Source organism: Arachis ipaensis, chromosome B05 (genome assembly GCF_000816755.2).
Source record: "Arachis ipaensis cultivar K30076 chromosome B05, Araip1.1, whole genome shotgun sequence".
Taxonomy (NCBI): Eukaryota; Viridiplantae; Streptophyta; class Magnoliopsida; order Fabales; family Fabaceae; genus Arachis; species Arachis ipaensis.
The window spans coordinates 16,749,869-16,762,108 of record NC_029789.2 but is presented as its reverse complement, the minus strand read 5'-3'; the positions used below and the strand labels follow the sequence as shown (position 1 = coordinate 16,762,108).

General features: G+C 36.5%; 2 protein-coding genes across 3 annotated transcripts; both read right to left on the bottom strand.

Annotated features, from left to right (window-relative positions):
- LOC107643127 (dynamin-related protein 5A) lies at positions 1,158-6,140 on the bottom strand. The gene is made up of 15 exons (XM_016346697.2): positions 5,734-6,140; positions 5,524-5,631; positions 5,295-5,396; positions 5,126-5,176; positions 4,961-5,022; positions 4,716-4,806; positions 4,471-4,535; positions 3,919-4,113; positions 3,702-3,821; positions 3,382-3,452; positions 3,040-3,265; positions 2,573-2,623; positions 1,871-2,099; positions 1,617-1,756; positions 1,158-1,479 (listed from the first exon to the last, which is right to left on the bottom strand). The coding sequence occupies exons 1-15, from the start codon at positions 5,924-5,926 to the stop codon at positions 1,351-1,353; spliced, it is 1,833 nt and encodes a 610-aa protein (XP_016202183.1). The 5' UTR covers positions 5,927-6,140; the 3' UTR covers positions 1,158-1,350.
- Positions 6,621-10,646, bottom strand: LOC107643126 (UDP-glucose 4-epimerase GEPI48). 2 transcript variants are annotated; one of them, XM_016346696.2, is made up of 9 exons: positions 10,092-10,639; positions 9,277-9,326; positions 9,007-9,142; positions 8,549-8,650; positions 8,199-8,426; positions 8,002-8,080; positions 7,812-7,894; positions 7,510-7,601; positions 6,621-7,101 (listed from the first exon to the last, which is right to left on the bottom strand). In XM_016346696.2, the coding sequence occupies exons 1-9, from the start codon at positions 10,437-10,439 to the stop codon at positions 6,999-7,001; spliced, it is 1,221 nt and encodes a 406-aa protein (XP_016202182.1). In that variant the 5' UTR covers positions 10,440-10,639; the 3' UTR covers positions 6,621-6,998. The 2 variants fall into 2 exon arrangements, with proteins under 2 accessions (XP_016202182.1, XP_020978853.1); XM_021123194.1 differs by lacking the exon at positions 8,199-8,426 and having other exon boundaries at positions 10,092-10,646.

Below are 12,240 nucleotides of genomic sequence, written 5' to 3'. Positions count from 1 at the left end.
AGAAAGCAAGAAATTAACTCAGAATATTTCTTAAACCCTTTCTCTCGATACTGCTGCTGCAGGAGCACATTCGAGGCATGGAAGGTTGAGAAAGTTTTCTCCAACATATCATGATCAGTTATTTTTTTCCCACACAATTTCATTCGTGAGGTGATTCGAAACATTGCAGAATTATATTCATTTATAGATTTAAAATCTTGTAAACGCAAATGCGTCCATTCATATCGGGCCTGAGGAAGTATCACCGTTTTCTGATGATTATACATTTCTTCAAGGTCTTTCCAAAGATCTGCAGGATCTTTTAATGTAAGATATTCATTTTTCAATCCTTCGTTAAGATGACGACGGAAAAATCATATGGCTTTAGCTTTATCCTTCTGGGATGCATTATTTTCAGCCTTAATGGTATCTCCAAGATCCATTGAATCAAGATGGATTTCAACATCTAGTATCCATGATAAATAATTGTTTCCAGATATATCAAAAGCATTGAATTCAAGATGAGAGAGTTTCGACATAATGAAAATTTGTTACCTGAGTCTTCCTAAAAATTTGATCAGAGTCTCGTGCTAATAACGTGTTATGAAATAACTAAATAAATTTATATATATATATACAAAGATAGAAAGAAGTATTAAAAATAAAGAGAGAGAGAATTGCATATGTTTATTATTACTATCTCAATATAATAAAGATGATTAATATTGCTATTAATATTATATGTAAATAGTAATAGAAAAGAGAATTTAGAATACTAATAAAATAAAAGAAGAGAAAGAATTGTAGTAGAAATATAAAGAGAAGAGTATTTGATTGCAACATAAAGAGAGAAGTGATTTTATTATTACTTGCTTGTGTACGTATAATCACAAACCCATGCCCTATTTATACTTGTCCAACATTCTCCTTTTCAAACTTCATTAATATGAAGTCTACCATAGGAAAACAAAGCACCGCATATATTTAATATTGCACAGCCCAACATTAAGTTAATGGACATTCATACTTATCGTAACACTTTTGATTTAAATATTGACTATTCGGTTCTTTTATGTTTTATCCCTTTATCCTTCTTCACGTATCCAAGTCCCAACCAAACTCCTCTTATCTTTTTTCCCCCTTTCAAAAGTCAATAAAAGTTAAAAACTAATAAAAAAGAATAGAATGTTAAACCACTTGCATTAATGAAATATAAAGTCACAATACAATTCATGGGAAATTTTAAGGACAATTCGAAGCCCAAAAGAACAAGTAAGAGATGTCTGAAAGAGTCAAGAACAAACTTGAAGAAGTACTATACTCGAACATATACATATACATATTATATACACATCCATACACATCTGACATCTACTTGGACCAAGCAACTGAATCAATTTCCGCTTGTGCACTTCGGTATAACTCAAGCCTCTTTCTGAGGGCACTTCTTCTTTCCATGACTGCAGGATCCTCATTCAGCAATGAAGACAGACGCTTAGGCTACATTAAAAAGAAAGTATTCATTTATGCAGCCTTTTTCATCAATGACTCAATGCTTAAATTTTTGAAACATACAAAACAAAATGAAAACCAAGCAAAATATAAAATATAACAATGGAAAAGAGATTTGTTCTCGCCTCAATCTTGCCTAGCTCGGTGAAGAAGTGATCAAGTAGGCTTCGTTTGGCTTCTCGCACTTGACAATGGACAATTGACTTGGGAATCAAATGCCGTAGAGTCGCACAAACCATGCCAACGTAGGACAAAACATTGCTCCCTGTTTATATACGGTGAGTTTCAGCAGTTAACTTCATTTTCAACAAACTGAAGATGGACATGTCATATTCACCAAGCAAAAACGAATTTTTTTGAGTCCAAGTCTAGAACTTACCGATTCGCCTCAGGTATGAATCATTATATCTATCAAAGATTGAGTGTGTAGGATTGCCACCCTTATCAATATCTTGAGGAAGCTTTCGAAAGAAATCAACAGTCAAATAGCCACACTCCATATCAACGAGCTGTAGTGTTGCTTTCTTGCTTTCATCCCTCATTTTTTCTAGGGAATCAATAGCTGCATTCCCCACCTCAGCGCGGAGACTAGGATATTGCTTCAAGTCCTGTGCCGAACCAACATATAAAGTCAGCTGAGAGATTTGAGTGGGAACCCCAGATGATTCAATGAATGGACAAAAGAAAGAGATACAGCTCTTAGTTTGGGAAGATTAATCAGCAAAAAAAAACAGCATCATAATTACTTGACCAAAAGAACTCCCTCAAAACTCCAAAAGTTTTTTAAACTGTTAAGTACCTATGCCAGAAATTACACCTTAAAAGCTAGCTATTAGGGTTTTTTTTTCTTTGGCCGGGGGGGAATCAATTTTGGGCACCCGATAATACTGAAGTCCCTAACAATAACCTCAATATCGAAGACAAGTATTTTAGTAATTATTGCAAGAAGAACCTTGTTGATAAATTAAACCTGGCAATATCATAGAACCAGCATGAAGTGCCAAACCTATTAAGCATAAATAAACAAAAGCAGCAAGAAATAAAGTAGAAGCATAAAAATTTTGCATTATCAAGAACATACCAGAGTCTCACTAATAGATTTGTGAACAAGGTCTTTTAAAAGGGAATGAACCTGGAAGCACACATTTAAATGGCAAATCAATAAATATGAAACAAGAGAAACAGAACATATGAAGACTTGCACATATAAACCAACCATCTTATCCGATCTCATACTTTCACCCATAAATGAAATCCCATTGCTACCAATACTTTTAATTGCTGACAATAATTATTTTTGCAGGAATGAATGAATGATTTCTTAGCAATGATAGAGAAACTAGTAATTCCAATATAAAAGTTTGAAAAATAATCTCACTGTAGTTCAAAACTGAAAGAGATACACATAACTGCAAATAATAAATGATAAAACAGGATTTATGTCACTTCCTCTGCATCAAACTGCAAAAGGACGAGAGTAATTGTGACCGGGGATGATGAGCATGCCACAATAATTTATATTATCACCATTCTCCATTTTATTCATACCGCGTCTACAGCTGCCTCAGCTGGTCCCTTGATAGTAATTAAAGAAGATTCAATGAGGCGACGGTATCCTTGTTCGGGAGCTATTAGATGAGGTTGATATCCATCAGCTTCCGTAATGAGTTTCTTTATATTTTCCATTGATAGCTGCTTATCAAACTGCAACCTTTTTAAAGCAGCAGGGAGCTGATTGTCAAAGACATTGTAAATTCTATCCCCTCCAGGCCGCCTATAACAGATTGACAAAATATTGAAGTTAGAGAAATGAACAGAACAAGGATAATAGCACAATGGAAGGAACAGAGCAGTGAAATATTAGAACAAACACAAAAATATAACACATACACGCCATCAAGATGCTCTTTAAATATTTGATCAAATGAGCGGCATATTTCCATGATTGCATACAACTTTCCCTGCATGCAATGTGCAATCAATTATTAGAGATTCTTCAAAATGGAGAGCTGAGGTTATACCATTTTCACATCACCGTAGATATCATAAATCAGCACATCAGAATCAATGGATGAACAGATGGAATGGAGATTTCACTCATTAACCACATAAAAAAAGTTAATCAAGAGAGTAAAAATATGTTTCTTCTTCAGAACTAGACATGTATAAATAACCAAAGATTATGTGTGAGCTAGGAGGAGCAAAATTACCCCGTCATCAGCTGCAATAGGCTTTCCCAAACGGCTCAATTCAGCTTCAAGTTCAGCAATGGTTTTACTAATAAGAGATTGAATGCCTGGAATTTTGGACTTGATCACTGCTTCCAAATGCTGAGATTTATCAAAGCAATGAGATTTGATCATTAGAAATCAATGAAACAGAAATTACTCAAAAATATAAGGTGCCAATTGATGTTCAGTAAGGTACCTTTGAAAGCACTTTTGCAAGATACTCAGAACCCATTCTGTGAGCAAGATGTTTGTATTCAGGGGTACTAGAAAAGTATTCACGTTCTCTACGCCTAGCAGCAATCATGTCAACATTCTTGTTAATATCTGCTTGTGATCTGTTGACAACACCAATCCAGGGATACTTCAACCTAAAAGCTCTGCCCTCCAGCATCTGAGGATAGGGAAACCGTCAAAAAAGTAAGGAATATCATCATATTCTTTTAGAAGATAAATGCACACAACTATTGCTGAGTGTGAGAAGTGCCATCCACCAGAAGGTTCCAATTCCATTTGAGCTATCAAGAATTACTGCTTTTGCACCTCAGACTCGGATAACCAATAGCTGAGTTTGGACAAAAGGAAATAAGTAGAAGGGAGGTCTTCAACTTCAAGATTTCAGTAATAACATGGTAGCACGAAACAATTTTGTGTAAATTTGTGAGTAGCTTTGATTTTTTTAATACTTTATAAAGAATTACATCATATCATTCCATGTTGCCCAATTAGAACAAAAAGTTGACCGACATACCTCAACAGCATCAGTACCCTTATCCATCAGATCAATCTTGGTCAACACACCAAATGTCCTTTCTCCTGAAAGGTTGGGGAAAATTTGAATTAGAACACAAAGAGTTTGTTTACTTCAAACTGTTCGAATCAAACATATAGTTCGAACGTTAGAATCTGGGTGAAATTGAAGAGAAAATACATTAAATGGAGGGAAAAAGAGGAGTAATTGAAGCCTAAAGAAAAGAAAATAAAATAATAAATTACCAGTGGGATCCACTTCACGGGAAATTTTGATTGCATCGGATGTTGCAAGATCTTGATTGGCTGGTGAAATAGCCAAAATTATACAGTTTGGCTGCAAAATAAAGTCAAATTCATTATATCGGACTGTTACCAGTTGTAGAAACTAGTAATCAATTAAAGCATGAAACTAGTTACTTCAGAATTCAGAATTCATATATATTTTTACAGGCATTTTCCTTGTCAATCAAATCGAATAGAAAGCCAACCTTCTCGATGTAAGAGCGAACCATATTCTCAATGTCTTGCACAATACTATCTGGTTGACCCTCTGTGTTTTCCAAAATCATCAGTTAGCATCTTGTTACCCACAGTTTCCATAACAATAAAAATCCCACAAGGACAATAAACTCATTACAATTCTGTTTTCTTACCTACAGCTACCTTTGTAAGGCCAGGAAGATCGATGAGTGTCAAGTTAACAACTGCAAAAGATTCAACAGCCCGACATGAATTTCAAATTCTAGCTTCTTGATGCACTACATAGGATAGTCTAAAGGAATCACGAACTAACTGAATAGGAAAATGAAACTAGAGACATACCATAGGGAGAATATATACTAAGATGAATTGGTACGCTTGAAATCTGTTTAGTTTTTCCAGTCTCCCTATCAGTTTCATCTTGAATCTCCTTCCTCACAGCAGCTACACGCATTTAAGATGATGAATTTCAATTCATCATAAAATAGACGCATGCAGAAACAGGTAAAACAAAATTGGAAGCAACAAGATATAAAGAATGAAGAAAAGTGATAGAAATTGAGGAAAATACCGAAATCAGTGAACCTCTTCCTGGGAAGATGAAGAAACTCAGCGTACTCTTTGCTTCCCTCTTCACCTTTGTGCAGCTGCAACACAAGCGGTCGCCGAGTAACGATCCCTGCAAAGCCGAAAATCACCTTGCAGCACTTCAGTTCCATAACATGACAGTTGCAACTAACTAACTAACTAACTAATGTAACTAGTAAGCAGCAAAAATTACCGGATCCTCTGGGTAAGAAATCCTTGCCAACAATGCTCTCTAAGACAGAGGACTTCCCGGAGCTCTGGCCACCGACGACCGCGATGGCGGGAAGAGAGTCCCAGAGAGTAGGGAGGGCAGTAGCTTCGCCGTAGTCACCTAAAGCGGTGCATGCTCTCTGTATTTTGTTCACCAAAGATATTAGGTTCTCCATTTACTTCAATTCTCAATTCTGTGGGTTATCAACTATACTGCGTGGTTTCAGTTCAGCTTCCAGAGAGGATGATGGATGCGTGCGTGTTATTGTAATAAAACAACGGTATATACTTAAGTCTCCAAGTCTTCAACTCGCGATATTTTCGTCTCACGAGTAATTTTGTGGACCGTTGGGGAGACTTTCACCTATCTTCAAAATTAGTGTTTTTCAGTTTTCACCCTTCATCTTTCTTAATCATTATGTAAGAAATGAGAAATCCAATCAAAATTTCCAAGAGATAACGCTGTTACTTTTAACCTTTTTAACAATACAATTGGACAATTGGCACCATGTATATATAAGTGACAAATGGCAGTTTGGATTGCGATGGATTTACGTTGCCCACTAAAATGCCATTTGCCATTTCACATAGTCGTTATAGAGATTTTTGTTTCTTTCTTCCCCCAAACTGAACTTCCAATTTTCGAATTCGAATGTTATCATGCGATGATTGTGAATTTGAATTGCCCACTTTTTAGGTGTGGGTGGTGTGGGGCTTGTATTTACTCCCACCTTGCTCACGCACCACTGTTTTCGTGTGTGTGGAAATTGAGATTCTCCGTCTCAATACCATATTTTCATCATATTTAACTATTTAATAATAAAAGTTGGTTTGCTAATAATTATAAACTAGACACAAACACGAGAGAACTAATGCAAAATTTGATATATTATTATTACCGCCAGTCTGACTAATTAGGTGAAATAACCTGTTAGTCATACTCTAAATGAAATATGTATTACTTTACAAAACAGGGCGCTGTCATGTTCAACATGAACATCAGACAGCCCAAGTACTATAATAACAATAACCTGTGATGTTGGGGAACCTATGGAACTTTAAAATTACAGCACTATAAAACCACTACTTATTTACCATTTAACTATGAATCAAAACAACAGAACCACTATACCACTTAAAAAATACTATGGAGAGAGTGAAAAATTACAAACTATGGAGAACTAAATTACAAGACCTATAGTGTGGTCGTGTTCACAAAAGAACATATTTGTCTAACGGCTATCAAAGCTAATCAGTAGTGTCTTTAGAATCTTCAGATCCATAGCCATAAGGGTTTTTGCTAGCCCAATTCCATTGGTCACGGCACATCTCCTCAACGCCGTATTTTGCCCTGCCAACAAGATAGATAAATTTGTAAGCCAAAAGCTTACACTAAACAGATCTGTCTATGTTCCCTAATTCTCCATAATAGTTGCAGACTTGAAGAAACAGATCTCGTATGTGAGAACGTTTCAGCACCCAAAAAGGAATGAAGAAAATTATTTGATGTAATTTCACATAGTATAGCCACATTAGCCAGGATACTCAGGAGGAGAATGCCTATCAAGCACAGCATATTAATGTTCACTCTAGGAAAAATTATTCCTCCAAATTTTGTCTCACCATTTTTTGAAACATCATCATATATCATATACAGATTGACTACAAATAGACATAATGGCAAAAGAAGAAAGAAAAATCGGCAAATAGGATAACATGTTTCACTAAGCTATTCGCAAGAAAGCAAACGAGCACTTACTTCCACTTAAGTTCTCTTTCTGCTTTCTCTGTTGATGCATAAACAATTTCAGCATCCCCAGCTCTTCGGCCAGCCATCACAAGTGGAATTTTCTGAAACAAATATATAATCATAGTTGAGTACCAATGTTACATCTGTATAACTACACTGAATTTACATGAATATCTCTCTGAAAAGTTCTAAACTCCCCATGAGAAAAAAGACTCAGGATTGCTATGCAAATAACACCAAGGTTGACAGCAAGAAGTATATAGCAAACAGATACCAGATCACCAGACCATAAATAGCAGTAAGTCTATTACCTTTCCAGAGGCTTTTTCAAAAGCTTTAACCATCTCCAGCACTGATGTCCCCTTTCCAGTGCCCAAGTTATAAACCTCACAGCCTGTATGCACACACCATAAATATCAATGCCCTATAATTTTAACACATTGCGACTTCCTTGAGAGTCCATCAAAACTTGAGCAAACTAGATGATATTTCAAATAATACCTATATTAGGTTCATCCAGTTTAAGCAATGCGGCAATGTGCCCGTCTGCTAAATCGACAACATGAATGTAATCACGAACCTGAGAAATACACAAGAGCCAACTTCGGTGACTAAATAAAAAAATAGATCTTCAAAACTGGAAATAATTTGCGCACCCAACAGAGATGGAGAGAACTTAACAACCAATGAGAACATACCCCAGTGCCGTCAACGGTATTATAATCAGTTCCAAAGACTGTTAGTGCAGGCCGCCTGCCAACTGCTACTTGCTGAACAAATGGCATCAGATTGTTTGGAATTCCACGAGGATCCTCCCCAATATGACCACTAGGATGTGCGCCCACTGGGTTGAAGTATCTCAACAATATTATTTTCCAGTCTTGCTCAGAATGGTAAACATCACGACAAATTTCTTCAATGGTAAGCTGAAAGACAGCAACTTAATCGTTTAAGACAGATAAGAAACGGATCACCCATATGAATATGACATTCATTTTACATGAGAACCAGCACTATGGCAACTACGTAGGGATCCATATCAAAACACCTTAGTTCGTCCATATGGATTCATTGCTGACAGAGGGAACTCTTCCGTACATGGAACCTCCTTTGGCCAACCATATACGGTGGCTGAAGATGAGAACACAAGCTGGAATCATTCAAATAAATAACAAATCAGTTAAATAAGCATAATTACAACTATGTATCATCATTTTAGAGGAGGGAAAAACTAGCAGCACAGAAGAAAAAAGCAACAGAAAAGTCACACGAGTGTTTGACAATGTTCTCAAAAATATTCCTCCACAGATGTAGTTTAAGTACTTAACTGAAATTTGAATATTATACAAGCAATATTCAGGAAATTCAATAGGCCATACAAATTATACTCCAAGCAGTAAGAAGGAACTAGAAACATAATGCATTACAGTATCTGACACTGTTGATAATATTCATTCCATGCAGATGAAGACTGTCAAGCAGGACCAAAAACAACGATGAATTTACCTTCTTGCATCCATGAGCAGCCATCACTTCCAACAGAGTGATTGTCCCAATCAAGTTGTTGTTATAATACAGTAACGGTTTCTGCACACTTTCACCTACTGCTTTCAGTCCAGCAAAATGTATCACAGCATCAAACCTACATAAAATGATAAAAAGATAAGAACGGTTATTTCAAAGATCAAGCACAACTATAACCGAACATTAAGCACCAACAAGGAGGGGCATATAAATTATAATTGTTATCACTGAAACTTGTGCCATAATCCTTACTTTGTGGAAGCAAATATTTGCTCAAGTGCAGCTCTGTCTCTGAGGTCAGTCTGCAGTGATTAAAACATAATGAAAACAAGTCAATCCCTATCAATAAAGTGATTTCAAATATGCTCAATAAGACACATAATCTCATGATTAAAAAGTGCTTAGCATGTATGTTTTAAGTTGTTTACCTAGTAATGACACATGCAAAGTAGAATCAAGCTACAGCCCTGATAACCAAACTTCATAAATAAGGAAACCACTAGTTTTTTAACGCCCAAAGAAAGTCTCGAGTTCCCAAGAAATCGTCACGATTGAGTTGAATTTTGGATTTAAAAAAGGCAAGACAGGTTACATCAACAAATGAATTATGAATTGTGAATTATGTACATAAAGATGTAACTTGTGGATCAAATTTGACACCATACATAGAAAGTACTACTAGAACAAGATTGGATCTAAAGAACATAATATACCAGCCGATTCGCCATCAAATCAAATAAATAGTACATCATGAACTTGTAAGTTGAGTTTGAAAATTGAAACCGAGAGCACCTAATCCGTTACTCTAAAAAACACAGCTAAACTTTACCCTGTCGGCGTCTTGTTTAGACGCAACAATGTCACAGAGAGAAAAAAAGAGTAAAAACAAAAACACAAAACTTTTGCTGTTTTCGGACCCACCGCAATCATAAAAACACAGCTCAAATCGAATCCAATGACAGAAATTAACAAAAATAAAATACTAAAACAGCAAGCACAAATCGGTAAAAGCTATATAAGGATTCTTCAAGAGAAAAATAAGCATATCTAAATTAAGTAGGACCGACCTGGTGAAAGATGAGGTTGCCAGCGAATTCACCGGCGAGCTCCTTGACTCTGTGGATGGCAACTTCGGAAGAATTATCCAAGTTATCAACAACGACGGTCCTGAAGCCGCCGAGAAGGAGCTGAAGGACGGTGTGGCTGCCGATGTAACCGGCACCGCCGGTAACGAGGACAGTTTTAGGAGCCATATTAGAGGTAGTTAAAGAGGAGTTGAGAGACGAAGAAGAGTGGGAAGAAAATGACTGAGTATTATTAGAAGGAAGGTTGTTATGAGAAGAACGAAAGGGATTTAAATAAGGGGAGGAAGGTGGAGTAGAAGAAGGGAAGTTGATGCTGACGCGAGAAGCCATGTTGTTTTTGGAAGTAAGTAAGGAAGCGAGAATTCTGTGACGCGAAAGAGATGGTTATAGTGGGAGAGGTTATGTAAAATTAATTTGGGAATGGGAATGCAAATTTTGATGCGAATATATTTATGGAGGGGGAAGAAGGAAGGGAGGGGGGGAAACAGATCAGCCACGTGGCTTTCCAGTATGTACGATTCCCGTGTCTTCGCTCTTTCCTTTCTGCGGCCACCTTTCTATTGCTGTCAATCTGTCCTTCATTCATTCATTCCCCTCTCTTCTTATTAGTAGTAGTTTTCTTTTCTTTTCTTTTCCTTTTCCTTTTGGTTTCTTTGGGAAACAGTTTTCATTGACTGATTGAGTCGTTAAAAAATTATAATTTGGTAGGACGGTTCCACACTTATGGTAGGCCTGTTTTGCTGGACTGGTCTATGGTGTTTTTTACTTTTCTTCTCCTTCATTGTTTATATTTTATTTTATTTTGTTTTTACTGTAAAACTTAGTTCCGGACTGTGTGTTTTTTACTCGCTGAAATTATAAGATGAGGAGTGTTAAGCGGCGTGTTTTGTAACCATCAATTGGTCATCAATAATATTTTTAATGGTATGGGATTATATTTAATGGTGAAAGATCATTTACTTTTTTTTTGATGATTAATTTGTGAGTTTTAATAATTGAAACAAAATATATTGATATTGTTTTTCTACTATTTGAAAACATAGATTTATTTTAAAAAGCCAAACACATTTCCTAAAGGGAAAATATGTAGTGTTTGATATACCTATTTTGGTTATCAAAAAATTTTAAATTGGACACTTTAGTCTCCAACTAAAATTAATTACTCGATTGGTCTCTAACAATTAATTTCGTAAGTCACTTGGGTCCTTTACTCCATTAACTTTAACGGAGGACAAAATAATCCCTGACAACTCTAACAAGGGACAAAATGGTCCCTGATCTTCTCTGTTCGGAAATGACACTGTTCTCTCCCAATTTCCATCATATCTCGCACAACACTAGCAGTTTAACACTGTAATTTCAAACTACACAATGCACACTCTATAAATTTAATGTTCACAAGAAAAAATCCTCAACTTGTTCTCAACCAATTCATACTCAGAAAACTAATGCCTATGTCTCTCAACTAGTTATCCTCTTCGATAGATCCCGTGAATCTAGACAGCAAGTCTAATTTGTTAAGACTCGTCGTCGTCGTTGTCATCTCCCTCTTCCTCTTCCCTATCATCTCCATGACCACATTGTCCACCACTCTGATCGCTTCCTTCAGCTTCTTCTCCGAACCAATGTTCAGTAATCGCTTTAGTTTCCATATGAGCGGCAACGGCGACATTGCTCATTGTACTGATAGCTTGGATGCGAGGTCGAAGCTGTCTGCCAACTTGGACTCTGGAAAAGAAGGAATGAAGTACTCGGTGTCTATTTCAAATGAGAATTTGCATATGATGTCGAAGGAGAATCTTCTCATGGTGTCCTAATGTCTAACAATCTATATTGCTTGCTGGAGAGTGGAGAAAGGCGTGCCCTTGGAATAGTTGTGGAACTTGGTCTTGAAGATGTCTTGGACGTGTTCGGGTTGGAGATGATGTTATCGAAGACGTGAAAGTGGATGCTTTTGGTGGGTGAAGTGCAGAGGAGGTGGATGTACCAATAACAAAGATTTAGGAAGTATGTGGTCCATGACATGTTGAGGTAGTGTGATACGTGTGACAATTACACCATAGCTTAATTTTGGAGCTAAAGAGGAGGAAGGAAAAGATGGAAAAGAAGAACGTGAAGGTGAAGAAGGAGA